Below are 21,639 nucleotides of genomic sequence, written 5' to 3'. Positions count from 1 at the left end.
GTGGGCTGATTAAATATGCATTTTATAAATCCAGATTCAAGATATTCTTGTAAATTTTCACTAAAGCATTTTTATAAAAGGGAAATGTTTAAATTGGCGAAATTCGCCAGATTTGTTTGTCCAATTTGGAAAAATTAATTACAAATCCAACAACAATCAAATAGCAATACCAATATCACGCCCTCCTCCACAGCCTTCGTATCTATGGTCATTTTTTTTTCTGCATTTTTCATAATTCAGATTTTTTAAATCAACGATTGTCCAAGATCACCATCCTAATGCTCTCCTCTGACCATCTCAGACCAATGGTTGATTTGTCAGTACAGATCTGTTGCCTATGGGCTAGATCTTCTCAGGGCTGAAGGTTCAAGTGGGCGTCAACGGGACAGGAAGTGACCCGTTCCTCGACGCTCGCTCTACCCTGCTGCTGAAAACTGCTGCTCGGAGGTGTTCGTGATCTGATGGCGCCATCTACAACCTGGAGAAGGGATGTGTTGTGTGTTTCACTCCCTGATGCTGGTGGAGCAAAAATGTTTGGTTGTTCAGTGAACTGTTGAGATGTGTTAGATATGTGTGTGTTGGTTATATAAAGGGGTTACAGATCCAGAACGGGGGAGGGGAGAATGGAAAAAGTTTTGTGGTCCAAGTCTGTTCAAACCTGGCTGTTCTGATTAAAAAAGGCACTTATTAACTTTATTTGTGTTGTTTTCTTTTGTATACATTTGAAGAAAAATAAAATGTGTCCCAGGAGTGTAGATGGAGAAGATTAACATATTGTATTTATGGTGGCACATTGCTCAAAAATACTTATAATAAATCCAGTTGAATAGCTTTGTGATGTCTGTTTTTGCATTGTAAGTAGGATTGATTACGAAAGAACTGTAAACTCAATTCTGGCAGTATAGACAGACAGACAGACAGCATATTAAATAATATTTGCACCTGCATTGGCTACAAATTGTTTGTCAGGTAGGGATTTTGTGTCAGTGATGTCATGTGAATAATTAAATCAAGCATTATTATAAATAAGTTAATCAATATTGATAGTAGGCCTACTAGCTGTCAGTGATAAGCTATTTTGTGTAGTGGACTCAAAAAAGCATAAAAAAACATTCAAAAGTATCAGAGTTGTCATTCCATAAGTTTAATTAAACTACTTTTCAATATAGTATGCCTACTTATTAATATATTATTATTATTATGACAAGTAGCTTTATGATTTGTGTTTTTAATATGAATTTGGGTAAATAATTAAAATGAATTGTATTTAAATGGATATTTTGACATTTCTCTTAAGTAAAATAACTTTTACAGTAAAATATTTGTATAGTAAATATTACATTACATTATATATGCAGTGGATGTGTCTCTAGCGGCTTTGATGTAAGGAAAACTACATTACCCATGATGCTCTCTGTCTGTATCCAATGACGCGTATTCTCTCAGACGGAAGACCAGTGCGGCACAAATACAACTCCAGAGGTTTTAAACAGGGACAATTTCCATTTCATTACTACAGGGATGTAATGTAAGTTGCAATTCATCAATGATAATTTATTGCTGTGTTGTGTATTTCATGTGTCAATTTTTTTTTCTCACGCATTCAAAAAGCTAGCCAGAGCAATTAATATGATTAGATTTCTGCAGAGACTTACGTTTATATTTACACTCGTGTGTTATGATTGACTAACTGCACAGTAGAGTACAGTATAGCATCAATATCTGAGCTCGTATTGGTTCATACTGTTCGTGTAACGTCATTTGGTATTTTACATTACATAATGCTTTTATAGCTAACGTTACTACTAGTAAACATCAGTTCATAAGTAACTTTATAGTGTCTGTGTGGGTTTTACTACTAGCATATTTTATTGCAAATTCTGTACATTACCTTTGGTCCATTAAAATCAATATGAAGAATAGTGAGAGATCCAATATTACTACTATTATTGTTTTATTTTATTCGTTATATCTGTCATTTGATTTTGGGGTGAATATGACTTATTATCAACATGATTGATTGATTTATTTTTTATTTTTCAGATTAGAAAAGTAGAAGTTGAAAGAGGGTAAAACTCTCTCAACCAAAGACGGTTCTCACAGCCATGGCCGCTGAACTCCATGCAGCAATATTTATGGCCAAACAAGAGCGACACAAGAATCTTTTCCTGAACTACAGAAACCTCAACAACTTCCCTGTGGAGCTGCTCAGAGATGAAGGGATGCAGTTCCTGGAGCGTCTCTTCATGAAGAGAAACTCCCTCACATCCCTTGTAAGATCTCGGTCCCAGTGCTGTTAGTCTTCAGTTTTGATTCAGCCCTGTATTGAAATATTGTAATTATATATCTATCCTAATACTGTTTTCCTCCTGTCAGCCAGAGAATCTGGCTCAGAAGCTTCCCAACCTGATTGAATTGTGAGTGTTTATCTTTGTTATACTCTTGTGACATTGGTTTATGCTGTTATTATAACAATGGACAGTAAGTTTTGCACAACTGTAATATTACTGTTGCCCAGTAGATGTCCCTGAGTCATTGTGATGTTTTACCACCCATACATAACTAACTAATGACTGGATGGGCAAAGAGTTTGGTTGAATTAAATTATTTTAGTTACAGTTTTACCGCATCTGATGAAAAACGAGATTATGAAATGTAATCCCACAACTTTTTTTTTTTAAAGATACCTTCACTCAAACAATATTGCAATAATTCCTCAAGGTAAGTTAATTTTATAATTATATACATCAGTATTTTGATGTCAGACACAAGATGCATTGCATGATACATGATGATGTTGTTGTTCCAGCAATTGGCAACCTTGTGAAGCTGCAGTCACTGGACCTGAGTGACAACGCTCTTCAAATCATCTGCCCAGAGATTGGTCAACTGCGCTCATTACGACATCTGCGATTGGCCAACAATCAACTGAAATTCCTCCCGCAAGGTGAGTCATGCACATTTATCTAAAACACTGAGAATGATTGAGCTGCTGCAACTGATTATATTGATGATCAATTCCTCTATGCATTGAAAGATCTAATAATAGAATAATAATCATTTTATAACAAAAACATTAATTGCAGTATATTTAGTTTTATTGCTTTACCTGTGCTACCCAGCATTAAAATAATATTTCGGATTACATAGAAATACATGCATTTTGCATTTAACCTGAAATATTCCAAAGGTTGAGTGAAGTCCTTGTTTTAAGTGATTCGAGCCGAATTAATTGCAGAGAAAGAGGAAAGTCCGTACGGTGCTGCAACTTTGTAATTAAAAATGTTTCTAGGTAAACAGCCCCTTTATTCTGTCATGGACATTATTTGTAACACAAGATCTTTTTTTTCTTGTGTAATTGAGCAGCTTTAACTGCATCAAATCATTTCTCCGCTTCCCAGCTGAGTATGAGGACACTGCATCACCAGAAGCTTTTAAACTTCAGTACATGTTGCAGTTATTAAACTTCAGTTAATGAAGAGATTTTTGTGCTCAGCATGACACTTAAATGGTTCTGAGGAAAAAAAAAAACTTCATAAAGAGACTGTGGGAAAATGACTAAGCTCTTTGACACTCTCTTTAATTGCTTTGCTTCAAAACACGCAGTTGTTTTATATCAGTCTTTTTATTGTTCTTTTCCATTTAAATTGGGTAATGTTTCATCTGAAGCCGAGACTGTTCATGGCTTTAATTTATCATATGTGAATTGTTCCAAACTAAGTGTTTTACAGTGAATTTTAACAACAGTTTCTAGGAATATTTGATCAAGTGACATGCATTGCACACACGTTTGAAAGAAGTGTGATATTTTTTTTTTTTTTTGTATTTTACACAATTATAGTTCCTTTTCAGTATTACATAATGTATCATCTTGTATTGTTTTCCAGAAGAAGCCATTAAGACTATGGTTATAATTAGTGCTGTTAATCGATTACATTTTTCTGTAATTAATCAAGCTAACATTAAAGTTTTTATTATATTTTTATGTTAATAATAATTTCACATTTAATCTCCAAATGATTGTAGAAACAACATAAAGACAGTATATTTTAAATATTTGATCTAACAGATAGGAAATATACATAAATTGAATTAAGTTATCAAATTCTTCAAAGTCTTCACTGTATAAATTAAAAATGAAATGTAGTTGAATTTTTATTAAAGCTGCAAAAGTTATTCAGTCAAGAGCAGTGAGTTATTTTTCTCAGTTTCATTTGTTCTCTGATTGATTAACCCTTAACGTGTTGGTTGAATTTATTATTATTATTTTTTTTAATGAAATGACTGTAATATATTTTAGTTTGATTAATATTTTTTTTATTTAATATTTTATGGTACTAAATTATAATCCATTTATTCACTTTTTGAGAATGGATATATGAATAAGAGCATTATCATGTAATGTAACGATAGCTAAAGGATGACAGGGAAAAAAATGGATGTTGCATAATTTGATTTAAATAATCGCATGAGTTGATGCGTTAATTTTGACAGCCCTAGTTATAAAAGCCTGTTATTACCTGATTCTTACTTGAAACTTTACAGTCAGCATGGAAAAAATAGACAATTCAGATTTTTTATGGAATATTGAAGTATTTATTATGAATGATTTACCTGTGCATGCACATCATTATTTGTTTTAATTCATGTGCCATTGTAATCTTAAATCAAAATAACTTCCCCTCCCTCTACATCTCTTCTCTGATGATGTGTTTACTGGCGTGAGGGCGGGGCAACCTGTCACTCACATGAGATCGACCAATAGCAAATCAATTTTAATCAATTCCCCATAGACAAAATCAAGTTCTGTCCTACATTTTTTTAGTTTTTTTTTGTTAGAGAAGCCATTTCACTCCGATGTAAGTCATAATAGGGGAGAAAAAACAACCGCAACTTCTGTTTCATGCCAATTTGAACATAAATGTATATTGACTTGTATTGGTAGAGCTGGGAGATCTCCGAGAGCTGGAGACTCTGGACGTGTCCACGAACCTCCTGAGGACTCTTCCAGAGCGTCTGCACCAGTGTCTGTCCCTGCAGTGTTTGACAGCAGACCGAAACATGCTGCAGTGCCTCCCTCGCCAGCTCTGTCTGCTGCCTGACCTCAATGAGCTCTCCATGGCTGCCAACTGCCTGACATCACTGCCCCTGGGTGAGCAGATCAAGACACAACATTTACAATACATTTACATTTGTGCATTTGGCAGACCAAAAGAAACAGTGTATTCGAGTCACTACCGTTCAAAAGTTTGGGGTCAGTTCTTTTTTTTTAAAGAAATTAATACCTTTATTTAGAAAGAATGCAAATGAATCCAAAGTGACTGTAAAACATGTTACAAAAGATTTCTGTTTCAAATAAAATGCTGTTCTTTTATAAATAAAATATAAAAAATTAAGAATAAGAATTGTCCTCAGCAGCAAATCAGCATATTAGAATGATTTCTGAAGGATCATGTGACTGAAGTAATGCCTGCTGAAAATTCTGAAATAAAGTAGATTTTATATTAAAATAAAAGTGTTTTTAAATTGTTATATTTCAGTTTTTCCTGTATTTATGATCAAATAAATGCAGTGTTGTTGACCATAACGTCTTTCAAAAACATTAGAAAAATCCTACCCCAAAAACTTTTGAACGAGAGTTTCCATAGTCTAGTTAGTCTAAATTCAGTCCAAATACTCCATACAAGTTCTCTGAAGCCATATGATGCTTTATGTGAGGAGCAGACCAAAGGTTATTAAAGCAATAAGACTCATGAGGCCGTGGTTTACAGTGAATTTAGAACAGCTAATATAAATTCACTGTAAACCACAGCTTCAATTTATAAAATGGCTATAATAATAATACTGTATAACATTATACTGGTGTAATATGGTCACAGGTTTATGTTTGTAGAGTGGCTTTGAACGGGACTCAACCAATCATTATGATACTATTTTTAGCATTTTTGAGAGCGACAGTTAAAGGGGCTATATGTAGTTTTCAGCGGCCTCTAGCGGTGATGTTTCAGATTGCAACCAATAAGTTTACAAGCGAGTGCTTGTGCGCGTGCTCGAATTCATGAGCGAGCACTCTGGGTACCAGCCAGACTGAGACGCAACACACCGGAGAAAGCATCACACAACATGCTGGAAACTCAGGTAAACTCCCACTGCAACGTTACAATAATAGGCTACTTTTATCAGCTTTTATCAGCTTTTATCAGCTTGACGTTGAACTAATGCTCCATGCTCGTACCATAAGTATGGAACCATAGCAACCGTTACGAGCTTCAGCAGCTTTTTTATCAATATGTGGAGTTTGTGTTGGAGTCTGTGCTGTGCTGGGAGCAAGTCATTTTCAGTGTTGTTATCAGACATGTCATAAGTTCATGTCATAAGTTGCAGTGTCGTCGCTGTTGAGTGCAAAGTCAGTAGGCTAGACGAGGCGAGAGGCTCAGGAGCGTGCGTGCAGGTCACGTCACTGGATTTCGCGGTAAATCCGCCCCGGCACCTTCACATAAAAATAAGAATACTTGCTTTCCGAGGTAATAGCAAAACTCGCAAAGTGGATCATTTTAATGTGAGATTACAACCCCTTCACACACAGGCAATAAAAAAAGGATTCATTTTAGTAGAAAACCTACATATAGCACCTTTAAGGGGAAGGTTTTCTGTTACACAGCTCTTTTATGACTCCAAAGGACTATATTTCACGAGTACTGATGTTGTTGCCGATATACTGATGCTTTATATTTCTGTCAGATATGGGGCGTTCCATGGAGCTGCAGTTTGTCTTTGTGGACAACAACACTCATCTGAAGGCTCTCCCATCGTATCTTTATAACAAAGTCATCGGCTGCAGTGGGTGAGCTCTTTTCTGTCGTTATAGTATGCTATCAAAATCACAACTTTTATGTTTTAAAAATTTCTATGAAGTAGGGCTGTCGATCGATTAAATATTTTTTACTAATTAATTGCACCGTTTTTTGTAATTAATTGTGATTAATCACACCTAACATTTGAAAGCTGAAAAATTACAAAACATTGAATTCAGTTCACATTTATTTGTATAGCGCTTTTCACAATACATATCGTTTCAAAGCAGCTTTAAAGTAAACGCATGTTTCTACATTACAGTCTAGAGTAACCTGTTATTAAAGGTGAGTGTGTCACAGAGAGCAGGCGGTTCTATATTTCAGGATGTACAGATAATACAAATCATACAGTTAGATAACATCATGTATTCATTTAGGCAGAAACAAGCTCATTAAAGCAAATATTGCAAGTTGTGATCATAATAATTTCAATATATTAGTGCTGTCGAATCGATTAATCACAGTTAATTGCATCTAACGTAAAAGTTTGTAAATATATAATGTGTGTGTGTGTATATATAGACAATTTACAACTACAATTTATAGAAAATTTGTATATAGAGACATTAAAAATATAATAACACATTTTTATTTAAGTGAACCTTTTACATAAACCCATTATACTAAATGTCAGATTTAGCGGTGCCTTTTATACAGTGTATTTGGTGATGTTTCACTCTCTGTCAATTACTATATAGCGGTACGTTTATTTTCCCCCCACTTTAAAGTTTGTTTAAATTGACAGAAATGAATGTGTTCTTTTTTTCCAGTCGAACTATGAAGACATAAAGAAACAAATAGATTCAGCACAAGAGAATAAGAGTTAATTTCCTTTTTCTGTTACCTTATGCCTTTTTTTATGTATTAATGTGATATTATGGCTAGTTAAGTCTGAAATAGATGATTTGACATAATTATAGATGGGCATTCAACAAAGTGGAGCTTATTGAGATTGTGGCACTCCAGACCCAGTCAGCTACTGGACAAACGGTGCAGCAGAAACTAGTGGAAAATGCGTGTAGAGTCTTTGGTCAGATTTTCCGTCCATCTGAAAGTAAACAACATTGATTTTTTTCACACATGTAAGAGTTTACTTGCCTCACACAGACATCAAAACTCAAGATTCACTTTGGTAAATCTCACAAAAAGTTCTTCTATAAACTATAAACTTGAATCTGGCTCGTCCACTTTGAACACGCTCTGCTGCTTTCGTTGCACATTTTCCAAAGAGAGATCCTCAGATGTTCCAGCCGTGCACCGACTCTGGCACAATAATCTGCACCATTTCAGTAACAATGTCTGGGTGGGAAAATGCAAGAGTTTTCTGACATTTTAAGTGCTGATATGGCTATATATTGCTTCTCATGATATTTGGTGTGATTGATCCCTGGCTGTTTCAGACGGACACCTGATCTAATGTGGCGATGTTCATTCATGCAAGGTTATTTATCTGTATGCACGCACAGATGTGGTCTAGCTGGTCAGGTCTCTGACGTGAAGCAGCTCTGCTTGACTCTCGGAGATGTGTCTGTTCCTCTGCCCTCTGAAGTGAAGGCCATCGGCTCCGAGACTGACAGTGTGTTGCCTCTGGAAGAGCTGGCTTGCAGAGTCCTGCATGCGGCCCACAACTGGACCGGTAAGTGTAAAAGTCGCAAACAAACCTGCGACAATTGCATCGGGTTCCTTCTCATTTACCAACCAAATGTTTTGACCACTGAAACATGTCTTGTTCAGACTGTCAGTCCAAATCAGATTTTCGTGCATATCCGATTGGAATCCAATCCTATTTAGCAAGTGTGAACGTCAAAAAGAAATCATGCTACATTCACAATTTTAATCACATTTCTGGAAATGCATTTCAGTCTGACCTCTCTACGTTGTTTTTCTAGCTAAGTCACTTTCTTATGCCACATTAAAACAAACACATCTGATGTAGGAAACATATCTGATGTTTGTTTCTGTTGAGTTTAAGTCGTAGTTATTCAGCGCCACAGCTACACGTTGTCCTGTTGTAAAACATCATCTGTATTGTAAACCCCTCCATGTTGCTGCTGTTGTGGTCTTTTAGTGTAGCAACGCAACATGTCTTATGTGCAGATGTGAAGTTCCTGACTCCGTTCCTGTTGCCCAAGAGTCTGCTGGAAGTCGTCCGGTGTCCTCTGGGTCACTGTCACCGCTGCAGTCAGCCCATGTTCACCATCGTCTACACCAAACTGTTCCCGCTCAGAGAGACTGCGCTCGCAGGGGTGCACAAGAGGTACTGATGCTGTAGTAACATCATGTCACAAGTGTGTGTTTTGGAATTCCACTTTGCACCATGTCCTAAGCTGGCAGACGCGATACAATAAGATAAGATTCCAGTGACAAGCAGTTTGTACTAGACACGACTACGAGACGCGACAAAAACAACCAAAAATCACAGCCAATCGGATGAGTGTGTGGACTGTGCACTGCACTCGCAACAAAATGGATTAAGTACGTAATCAAATTAATAAATATTAGACTATTTTAACATAATTAAAAATACATACTGAATGACTGAAACAGTCTTCGTCATAGAATACAGTTGTTTGTTCACATTGAGTTCAGTTTGAACGTTCTTGTTTCCTTTCATTTATTTTCAAGATCTGAGGTGAATTATCCATTGTCACTGTCAGTATGGCTATAAATGTCACACAAAATGAAATTGCAACTCACATTAAATTCTTTTAACATTAAAGCTAACATAGGCTATGTTTTTTTTAAACACTTTTAGTTATACTGGTTCTAAAAATGTATATACAGGTGTGTTCGACTTGAAGCGGCGCTGTGCAGACCGACATCAAAGTCCCACGAGAGCAGGCGGTTCTGTATGATTGAATGATTTCTGTGAATGATCATGTGACACTGAAGACTGGAGTAATGATGCTGAAAATTCACAGGGATATATAAAAACAGAAACAGTTGTTTTAAAATAGAAACAAATTCTTTTATATTGTAATAATATTTCACAATATTACGATTTCTGTATTTTGCTTTCATCATATAAATGCAGACTTGGTGAACATAAAACGTACCAAACTTGAACAGTAGTGGATGCCCCCTTTAAAACCACATGCATTCTGGGATTGAGTAGGTATATATATATATAGCCACTCTGGAGAAAAACGTGATGTCATCGTCCAGCTCAGTTCAGTTCTCATATAATGGTGTCAATGCAGGCAGATCAATATTATTGTTGAATATTAAATGTTCAATATTAAATACCATGCATGCGCATTTGCTGTTATGTGCATATTAATTTACCAAAAACATACTCTCTTTCATATATCTCATATATCTTGCATTCAGAAAACTCTCTCTCTCACACACACACACACACACACTCTCTGACCCCTCTCACTTCCCCTATCTCCTCATCGTCCTGCTTGTTTGATTGGTTGAATTGAGCTGTGCTTGCTCTGATACCCGTCATGTTCCATCTGTAATGCAACGCTGTGGTTTTGGTATCAACATCCAGTAGCGTAACCGAATCAGCCTGCTGGACTGCTGCTCTCAGCTACTTCACGTGCATTAAGAGATCTAATCCACTCGCCAATTACCTCTTACCCTGAGTGTTCGACGGTCGTTTGCAGACCAGCGCTGGTCGAAAGAAAGAGAGGGAAGCTATTTGTTTAAGGGAATTCTTTTCCATTTGCTTCTTTTTCACCTTTTATACTCTCCGTTTTCAATCGCAGGTCATCAGGTTAGCGTGTATTGTGTGTATTTAGTGAAAATATACCAGGAAACTCTCGCTGTTTCAATATCACTTCATCAACATGCTTATGAAAGCATGTTGTGGGAGTAAAATAACCTCCCTTATATGTGCATACATTAAGCTGCATATTTTGAGTGCTCAGGGATGAAAGCTCATACAAATTATTTTAAAACATCATCTCTTTCCCTGTGAGATTGCTTCACTTGAAGTATGAATAAAACCATACCAGAAATTTGCAAGCTTTTGCATTTGACCTGTGTTTTTGATACTGTATTGGTTTTTGGTAAGGTGAGACTGAGAATCTTACTTGGTTGTTCTTAATCTTAGGGGGTTTTGAAAAATCTCTAAACCTAAATGCTAAATTTCTGAGCGTTGCTTTATGAGGAGAGGTGTGCGTGTACTTTTGGAAGTGATCAGGCTTAAAATTGTCAGTGACACTTTATTTTAAAGTGACGTAGTTGCATGTTACTACATGCACTTACTATAGTAATAACTAATAAGAAGTAAATTATGCATAATTACAAGTAACTAACCCTAAACCAAAACCTAACCTTAACTGTATATTAAGTACATGTAGTTAATTAATATTACTTAGTACTTATTTGAGTTGGTACAATGTAACTACTTCACATTAAAATAAAGTTTAACCCAATTTTAGCTTGGCAGACAATAAAATGGGTGCAAAAAAAATTGTGTTCAACCAATATTTCGCCAATGCCTATACAGTATCATCTGGTATTTAGACTTTTATTTTTAATTAATTCTTTTATTTCCTTTTTATTCATGTTTGTAATTTATTTATTTGGGAAAAATACTATAATATGATTGATTACAGAATCAAAAAGTTATCTAAAGTTTAAATCTGATTATTTTACAGATGTATTTCCTATCAGGTTATTTTTTCCCACATTGATTCATTTTCAAATATTGATAAATATTCAATAATATAATATTCAGCTGCTCGTTAATGCAAATAGCTAATCAGCCAATCACATAGCAGCAACTCGATGCATGTAGACGTGGTCAAGACGATCTGCTGAAGTGCAAACTGAGCATCAGAATGGGGAAGAAAAGCTGATTTAAGTGACTTTGAACGTGGCATGGTTGACATTGGTTGTTGGTGCTGGACGGGCTTCTCTTGAGTATTTCAGAAACTGCTGATCTACTGGGATTTTCACACACAACCATCTCTAGAGAATGGTCCAGAGAAGAGAAAATATCCAGTGAGCGGCAGTTCTGCGGGCAAAAATGTCTTATTGATGGCAGAAGTCAGAGGAGAACGGCTAGACTGGTTCCAGCTGATAGAAAGGCAACAGTAACTCAAATAAGCACTTGTTACAATCCGAGGTCTGCAGAAGAGCATCTCTGAACACACAACACGTCAAACTAAAAGCAGACGAGCTACAGCAGCAGAAGACACACACCGGTGACACTCCTGTCAGATGAGAACAGGAAACTTGAAGCTATAATTCACACAGGCTCACCAAAACTGGACAATAGAAGATTGGAAAAACATTGCCTGGTTTGATGAGTCTCAAAATCTGCTGCGACATTCAGATGGTAGGGTCGGGAATTTGTCATAAACAACTTAAAAGCATGGATCCATCCTGCCTTGAATCGATGGTTCAGGCTGCTGGTGGTGTAATGGTGTGTGAGATATTTTCTTGACACACTTTGGGCCCCTTTATACCAATTGAGCATCGTTTAAATGCCACAGCCTTCCTAAGTCCATCTCTTTATGACCACAGTGTATCATCTTCTGATGGCTACTTCCAGCAGGATAACACACAAAGCTCAAACCACCTCAAACTGGTTTCTTGAACATGACAATGAGTTCACTTTACTCAAATGACCTCCACAGTCACCAGATCTCAATCCAATAGAGCACCTTTAGGATGTGCTGGAACGGGAGATTCGCATCGTGGATGTCCAGCCGACGAATCTGCAGCAACTGCGTGATGCTGTCATGACAATATAGACCAAAATCTCTGAGAAATGTTTCCAGAACCTTGTTGAATCTATGCCACGAAGAATAAAGGTAGATCTGAAGGCAAAAGATCCATTCTGGGGACCAATTAGCAAGGTGTAACTTACAAAGTGGCCAGTGATTGTGTAAGATATCGCTATTGGCCAAAAAAAAAAAAAGCTTTATCGGTCAACCAAAAAAGGGGTTTCATCTAATGTTCTACATTACAAGTTAATTTCTGAAGATTAAAAAAATTGTGTGTGGTCACGTCTTTACAAAAACGCACATTCTGATTAATGCAAAACTTCATATAATATACCTAAAATTATTGCATTGTCTTTTATTCGAAGTTTTGAAAGTTTGGACATATCAAGTGTTTTCATTTAGGTTTTATTAAGCACAAACTCAAAATTTTAAACTTTATGGTCTGGTTTCACAGACAGGGCTTAGATTAAGCCAGGATTAGGCCTTAGGTTCAAGTAGGACATTTAAGTTGCTTTTGAAAACAATGGCACTGACATATTTTAAAAAGTGTCAGGGCAAGTTGCGTTCAGTCAAAACAGCTCAAACATGCATAGTCTGGGACTAGCTTAAGCTTTGTCTGTGAAACCGGGGGAGAATGTTATAAGTGCAAATTGCTTTAAGTAGATTTTGTCTGTTTTCTTCCGCAGAACCACAGTAAGTTTTGTAGCGTACTGCTGCTCTAGCCAGTGTCTGAGGACGTTTGACCTGCAGGGCTGATGTCCTACACACCATAACCTCACAGCACTGCTCATGGTGCTTCCATCTTCACAAAGGATATCGCAAGAGACTTTCTGTGGAACTGATACCTTTCTGAGCTTCAGGAACATTTGACAGCCCACCGTCCCGAAGATCTTCATGACAGACATTAAAGTATGTCCTCCTGTCCTGAGTGTAGCATCTCTTAAGCAAACCAGCAGTTGGTTAAACCTGATTACATTTCACAAATGAATGTAGAATGAGAAGAGCTGAAGCAATCGATCAATAAAGTATTGTTTGTGTTGGGATTGTTACGGTTTGCTGTAACCAAAAAAGGATGAAGGTTTCTTGAGAAACTTAACATTTATTCTGTTTTAAAGATTACCAGCATATATACATTTAAAACTAACGACTTTTAAGTGAGATATGGATATTTTTGTTTTCATTTGAAAGGAAAATAGAATTGGTTTTTTAGAGCTCATTACTGAAAATATTATCGAAATGTCATGTTTCTTTAAAAAGTACTTAAAGACCATGACCTAATTCTTTCCTTTTTAAATATAAAGTGTGTCAGTTTAATCTGAGGCTCATAATCCAAGTGACCAGGATTCAGCTCTTTTAAAACACAATCACATGTGTGTTTTGTGTTACGAGTCTTTTGTGAAGCTTTGACTACAGACCGCTATAAAGTGCCAATTGACTTTAATGAAAACATGAAATTGATTGTTCTCATTGAAGGCAGCTTCAAGGGATTGTTCTCGAATAGCACTATTTTTGTGTAAGAGAATGTTTTCAAAAGACTGAGACATGAATTATGAGATTTGCTGATACTACACTACAGCCGTCAGTCATCGTGCCGATACGGCAGCAAAACACCAACATTGTTCAGCTTACTAAGTTAATGTATAGATGTTACTGTTACAGTTTCTTTACAGTTCTTTATTTTCTCTGCAGAGTTTGTTCAGCCTAACTTTTTACTATGGTGTTGTTGTTTCATGTTGCCATTTATATGTAATTGTGCTGTTGTTCGAATGGTTGGCAATAATAACAATGTTTAAAATCTCTTGTTGGTTTTCTCTAATTTAAATTTCATTCATATTGAGCACCATTTTGACTGTGAATGTAACCGTTATGGCAGCACTGAAGCTGCATCTGTGCATTATACAGTGTTCAGCATAAATACACAGAATCATGACATTGTTTTGTGTTTGAATGTTGATTCTTTCAAGATGTTGATTAAATGGCAATGGCAAAAAAATAAAAAAATTTAAATAAGACAACGCTGATGTGGCATCTAACTTAAGCTGCCTCAGAGCTGGCAAATGGCTTTTATATGACATATATGTATGTCATATGGTTTTATATGGACATATATGGCTTACTGCATCTTTAAACAGAATTTAGAAACACGTGAACTCTACTTTTAGATGCTTAGGAACAATATTGCTTGTGATATTTCTATGTACATCATCTGGAAATACTCTGAAAACAGTTGAATGAAATGTCTGCTCTGTGGATTTGAGAATTGAAATACGATCTTTAAGGGTATTATTTACAGTATTTTTCTCTTCCATGATCACAACTGCTCGGACATGAAGAAACTATTGCGTCCAGTACTGTGCTTTCTCAAAATTAGACCTTTTTGCTTCGACTTTGTATATATATATATATATATTCCAAAACAATTTGAGGTCTGTGCATTTTACTTGGGAGTGGTTAATAGTCATTCTAATGATATGTAAATGCAAATATAATCATGTCTAACTGCTTTTGCAAATGGAAAATTTGGTATACACTATTTCTCAACTGAGAGCAGAAAACTGATTATTTTATAATTTTAGAATAATAATTTTAGAACAGAAAGTATGGACAGATTTCATGAGATCTGGAAGCAGATATTCACTTCATTCAAACTATCATCAGTTTTTCAGCCCATCTCAGGAGCAAGACTTTTTCTTCCTTAGTGCTGTCTGCATCATTTTACATAAATTAAGATGCAAATACTTCAGCGCCTGTTATATTACTTATTACCATAGTAATTGTGAAATGTATGATTTTATACTAGGTGATTTTATTCCATTTTTTTGTTCCTCAGCCTAGAAAAAGCTCCAGTCCTGCATTGTCACTGACTTCATGGAGACCGTTAACATTCAGACCTCTGTCTTAAGACATCTCATAAATCACCCTGAATGAAACATGTAATATATTTTGCTATCCCTGACACTATATATTTCCTGCGACAGGCCAACAGATGTCTCTCCTGCCTGCTCTTCATCTTCTCACTAAAACTAATGACATTTAGTCATCTACAGTTCAGTGGATTCATAGTAGTTTACTGTATCATTTCCTTAATCAGTTTTCCTTTATCTTCAAATGTGTGTGTGTGTGTGTGTGCAAATTTCCTCAGAATAATTCATTTTTATGCACAGATGTTATTTATTTCGTATGTGTCCACACAATTCTTTATTTATGCACAAATGTGTTTTCTGCTGATAGATAGATAGATAGATAGATAGATAGATAGATAGATAGATAGATAGATAGATAGATAGATAGATAGATAGATAGATAGATAGATAGAAACTGTTGTGATATGAATATTGTACTTGTGAATACATTGTACTGCAGCAGGCTCGTGTAATGTATCATGTTATGTGGTGACCGGTGTCGTGTGTGTGTGTTTGTGAGGTGGAGTGGAAGGTCTCTGAAGGACACACTGATGTAGAGGGAGGAGCAGCGAGCAGCGCGTGCACGAGTCCAACAATGACTCGGGATTATACAGTGTACATGATTCCTGCTGTTTCAGTCCATTCGCTCCGTTTGCGCTCCTTTTGTCTTTCTACAACTCGACTGAAGGTGAGAACTCTGCTCTCTGATGTAGCGATGTGGATTTAAACGCTTGTTGGTGAATTAATAAGTCGCATTAAGTAACGTAATTACACATTGATTTAATTCGCTAACTAATTTCGTTGATAACCGTTGCCTACTTCAGTTACGAGCAAGTGTGTGACGTCAGCATTCGTCGCTTTTACGTGTTTTTGTTGTTGAACGTGTGTGTCAGTGATGTTGGGCTTGATGGAAGATAGAAAGTAGTTGCTGCCACTTTGGTTTATTAAAAAGGGTTCATTAAACTGCACTGTAGTCGTATGCTATTTGTGATAAATTCTTGAAAATTCTTTTTTTTTAATTTTTTAATTTACATTTGTTACTTACACATGTTTATTAAGAGTTCTTTGGTTCTTTGATGTAGGCCTATGTATCGCCTTGTGATGGTTTACATAAATAATCCAAATTCAGTTATAAATATTCACAAAGAATGTGTAACTTAGCCTATACAGAGTGTATGCGAGTTTTGATGTCAGTTTACAGCATACGAGGCAATTTAGGAGCATAAAAATAATTAGACACTTAAAGCCACGCTTAATAATATCAATGCATTATAAGAAAATATCAAGTGGCATTTATTCATTTATTACTGTTCAAAATGATGGCAAAAAATGATGCTTTCTGAATATTAAATGTTATTAGAGCATGTCCATTGTTAATTCCATTGCCTACTGTGTGAACACTAAAAATCAAATTGACATCAGTTGATGCAATTAATGCTAAATTAATAGCAAAATGGTTCAGAAGAAAAGCTCTACTTAACTTCACGAGTTTAACTGTTTATTGACATTGATGCAGCCACAGAAAAATGTAGGCTACTTCAAATATTCGATGCTGTTTTATGATGTTAAAAGGCAATGCATCAAGTTGATTGTTGTAAGAGGCGAGTACCAATGTCATGGCATTGATTCTCTTTCTACTGTAGCTCATCTGCATTTGACCACTTCAGATTGTCAGAATTGAATGCACCTTAAGCCAACGCTTTAGCTAGATATTTACCTACTTATATTGGCTCTTTCAAACTAATGCTTGTTGTTTTTCTACATGTAATTTTATATTTAATCCATTACATTTGATTAACAGCATATCTAACCTATCATATGCATGTTTTTTTTAAATATATCATACCATTTCACATCTTTATGTGTTTTTGAGGTGTCTGTACTTCAGAAGAATTGACTTCATTCTCATGTGGGGTCTGTTCCAACAACAGAGCCATAGACCTCTGGCTGCCTTCTGCCTGACCGCCGCTCCACATGTTTGAAACTAAATAGAGTTACCATCCTTTTAGAAATTATACTCGATAAATACAGAAATCAAATATAATTGTCTCTAAATATTAGCTCCCCAGTCTGGCTTCCTGCAGACCCAAGAAGCTTTCTTTTGTGAAGTGGAAATAGAAACGTCTGCGCCTAGCCAAATCAAACTGTACATTAGATTTGAGGAAGGAGCATGAGTGCGCTTTATTAGACAGACTGTTAAGATTTACTGATCGCAGCCAAACCTGAGGGCTTGAGGGGGGGTTGGCGCTGTGCCTCTGGGACTGGACTGCCAACTACTCCAGGCTTTATTAAACTGTCTGGCAATGTGTAAAATACAGTATAATACAGAATACAATTCTATTGTGAACATGGCATATTGTTTCATTGTGCTAAACTACATCTGTAGCAAAGGTTTAGAAGTATAAGTTGCACATTGTAGTGTCTTCTCATAAAATGGTGTAAGAAACAATTATCCAAGGTTAGTTTGTGAGAATTGGGATGACAATTTTTTTGTTATTTTTTTGAAAAATAGAATGTTATTCTTGAGAATTTTTTCTATTATTACATGGCTCTCTCGTGGCATTCTGCAGTGTAATCATTTTCACATAAAGCCGCTGTTAATAATTTAGTTTTTGAAGGGAAAAGTTTTTTTCTTTTTATGATGATGATGATGATGATAACTTTTACACAGATTAAAGAAAGAAAGAAAGAAAGAAAGAAAGAAAGAAAGAAAGAAAGAAAGAAAGAAAGAAAGAAAGAAAGAAAGAAAGAAAGAAAGAAAGAAAATGAAAGAAATTAAAAATTCTTATCCAACTGATTGACTTGAGAAGGATGAAAAAAAATATGTTCTTAAAAGATATTTTATAGGTAATGCAAATATAATCTCATCAATTAAAAAAGTTGTGTGGATATGGTTGGAAGACAAGGGATCTTAAAGTCCCCCTGTGATGAAAATGTTGTTTATATGTCTATGTGGTGTTTTTAATATGCTTTAAGACAAACCCTGTATTTTCTCTTTAAAAACTGCAGTGAACCAAAGACGCAGTTTGAAATCGCTGGTGTTTCTGACGTCACAAACTACCTTGTAACCAATCACGTCAACATGAGCTGGTGTGAGTGAGTGGAGGCGGGGCTAATTTGCATATTCATAGAACCGCATATACTAAATTAGTCAGGAGTGTTATATTCAAGAGAGAGAGAGAAAATAGTTTAACTAGTTTATTTTCTCGCATCACTCTTTCTTCTAATGTTATAAAACAATTTACATTCAAAAGAGTATTTGGTAAATAACCATGTAATAAGCATACAAGTACAGTCACTGAATAAGTGATAATGACCGACTGACTGACACTTACAATCAGATCAGAATCGATTAAAATCTGATTCACTTAAGTGCAGTTCCATTCATACTTTCACCAGCCTTAAGAACATCAGTTCTGTCTTTTTTCATTTCCGTCCACTCTTTTGACCTATAGTCAATATGGAGGGTGAGGTTTCCTGATCTAATTGGAGTTGGCTAAGTCTTCTTTTAATCTGATTACTCAAAGCAATCCTCTCTAGATCTGTTAAGGATCTTTGGTGTCACCTTTGACCCTGTAATGGTAGAATTGCATAGCGGTTCACGTATTATGGGCCTGACAAGTATTTCTGCAGGTACAGGGAAATTTGATTGTCTCTTTAAAATAAACTGGATTGTGTGCCAGGATTTTTATATTTTAGAGAAGGAATTGTTCTCGTAATATTTGCTTCTTCAGAGGGTTGAGGGTTTGTTGTAATATGTAATTTGTTAGCAATTATTTCCATCCAGGATGTATTTTGCACAATCTAGGCTTTGTTCACGCAGCTAGTACTTCAGATTTGGTTTCAAGTCTTATTTTTAGGACTGAATATCCGCACTGTATAACTAAGACGAGTCACGCAATTGACACTGTTCTCATGCTCTCACGCCACACGTCCATATTCTCACGCAGTGAGAGCAAAGAGGACACGGGCAATGTGCTTTTGATATGAAACAAAGTCTCAGCTTTTAAATTTTGTACGTTTTATTACGGAATTCAAACAATAAATACCGTTTTGCCGCTCTTAATGTGGCTGTATCCTCGTTGGGCGTACATCAACTGATCATCTCTTCCGCTTACTGCTAGTTATAGCACGAAATAAACATGTAGGAGCCTCAGATGGTGTGTCGAAAGAACGTCTCAGTTACGTAACCCTCGTTCCCTAAAGGAGAGAACGGAGACGTTACGTCAATTCCGACGTAGCATCGAATGTGATCGACTGAAAGGGAACCAGTACGACGTTTATCATGTCTCATGTAATCGCTCAAAAAGTGTTTCAACTGCGGATAAAATAGTTTGTAAAAAATGTCATGTAACGTTACATTTACTTAATGTAAACTTCATAGTAAGCGAGAAAAATGTCACAAACTACCTTGTAACCAATCACGTCAACGAGTGGATCTCTGAGCTGGTTTGAGTGAGTGGAGGCAGGGCTAATTTGCATATTCATAGAATAGCGTATACTAAATAAGGCAAGGTTGTAGGGTTACATTCAAGCTATTTTAAGGCATGAAGACTTTTTTCAAGGACAAAATGCTTAAATATGTCATTTTGTTGATCAAAGGTGAGTTTTAAGGGATAAAATTATTGACTACAGGGAGACTTTAATAATAATGTACCAGCTGACAGAGTTCCCTGTATAGTTTACAACATTAGTTAAGAATATATATATATATTTTTTTTCAGAATACCACTATAAATCCATGCATCCAAATTAATTGATATTAAATCAAGATCGAGATCAAATCTAGACTCATGAATTCTCACTCCAAGCTGAACTCAAAAGTTGGCAGCCCTGTTGTTCAAACGATGTAGTCAATATTTGGTATATCTACATCAGTTGCTATTGTGATGGCTAAGACTTGACTTTCTTCTGCAACAACTCAGGACAGAAAACTGGTTATTTTGCCCCTGCTCACACATTGCATGCATTCATTCATATGTTTTTTTTTTTTTTGACCAGATAAACCAAATAAAGAAATGGTTTCAGGTCGAGACATTCCTGGTTCGAACTAATTCAGAGGCAGCATGAGATAAACGTACATTAGTTCTCAGTGTGAGCTTTATGATATCATGAACAAGCACAGCAGGATGGAGTCTGTCGGTAGCTCGTACGTCTGGGACTCAGCAGGGATTCTTTGGTTGTGTGTGCTTAAGTCGTACCATAAATAGGAAATGTTCTATTTGCTGAAAGGGCCGAATATTAACGAAAGAGTAAAAACAAATCTGAGGAGTTGATATTCTTGCAAAAACACTTCGAGAAGCCTGGAAGGAAAAGGAGTCTGGGGATATCTGGCAGATCTTATTAAATGTGTTTTGGACGGTCCAGTCAATGTACAGCGATTGAGCTCTTTCTTCTAGATGCAAGATGAGGTTGATTGGGATTTATTTGATGACTGTTATAAATGAATTCATTTAATCAATGATTTGTGCCATGCTTTTCCTGCAGGATGATCTCTTTCATTTTATTTGGTACTGTGTACATATTTTTTTTTCGCATTGTGATTATATATCTCAAAATTGCAACTTCATATCTCTATGCTGTGACTTATTATCTCACAATTGTTAGGTTATTTCTCACAGGAATATTATTTCTCTGCAACTAATTGTTCATAAAATTGTGACTTTAAAAAGTTAATTAATTTTTTTACAATTGCGACGTCTGAGTAAAAGGACACCTCCATAAACTTTTTTTTTTCTCTCAAAAATATTAAAATAATACTTTATTCAGCAAGGGTGCACTATAAAAGTCAATTAAAGGTGATCGTAAAGACGTTACAAAATATTTCAAGTTCAAATAAATGCCTTTTTTGTAAACCTTCTATTCATCAAATTATCCTGAAAAAATGTGTCACGGTTTTCACAAAATACACTTTTTACTCTTTTTTTTATCAAATAAATGCAGCCTTGCATTGTAAAAAATTATACGATCAATAAGTTGACAACATGTGTTTTTACATTGCTTTAACTCATCAAAATAAAAGCAATTTTCAACTTTTTTTTAAGTTATTCAAGATTTAACTCATTTTTTAAGTCAGTTTAATGTAATTTAAGTTGAAATTACTTAAACATCCAAGTTAATTGTACTCAATTAACTTTTTTTTGTTTTTTACAGACTTCTTTTAAAAACCGACCCCAAACATTTGAATGGTAGTGT

The 21,639-nt window shown here is 35.7% G+C and overlaps 2 protein-coding genes across 3 annotated transcripts in view; both read left to right on the top strand.

The window, feature by feature from the left end:
• The first annotated feature begins 1,422 nt into the window (after positions 1 to 1,422).
• Positions 1,423 to 14,527, top strand: lrrc28 (leucine rich repeat containing 28). Its single transcript, XM_084406057.1, has 10 exons — positions 1,423 to 1,528; positions 2,044 to 2,273; positions 2,377 to 2,417; positions 2,684 to 2,721; positions 2,810 to 2,947; positions 4,946 to 5,152; positions 6,742 to 6,844; positions 8,321 to 8,490; positions 8,952 to 9,111; positions 13,228 to 14,527. The coding sequence occupies exons 2-10, from the start codon at positions 2,106 to 2,108 to the stop codon at positions 13,295 to 13,297; spliced, it is 1,095 nt and encodes a 364-aa protein (XP_084262183.1). The 5' UTR covers positions 1,423 to 1,528; positions 2,044 to 2,105; the 3' UTR covers positions 13,298 to 14,527.
• A 1,452-nt stretch (positions 14,528 to 15,979) lies between these two features.
• The window catches only part of mef2ab (myocyte enhancer factor 2ab), a 31,519-nt gene continuing 25,859 nt past the window's right edge, over positions 15,980 to 21,639 (top strand). For both annotated transcript variants that reach the window (XM_084405223.1, XM_084405221.1), the window contains exon 1: positions 15,980 to 16,132. The gene's annotated coding sequence lies outside the window, so the exon portion shown is untranslated. The remainder of the gene's footprint in view (positions 16,133 to 21,639) is intronic.

This window comes from Rutilus rutilus, assembly GCF_951802725.1.
Source record: "Rutilus rutilus genome assembly, chromosome: 3".
Classification (NCBI taxonomy): Eukaryota; Metazoa; Chordata; class Actinopteri; order Cypriniformes; family Leuciscidae; genus Rutilus; species Rutilus rutilus.
Note: the sequence above shows the minus strand (reverse complement) of the source record. Positions and strands in the feature narration are given on the sequence as shown.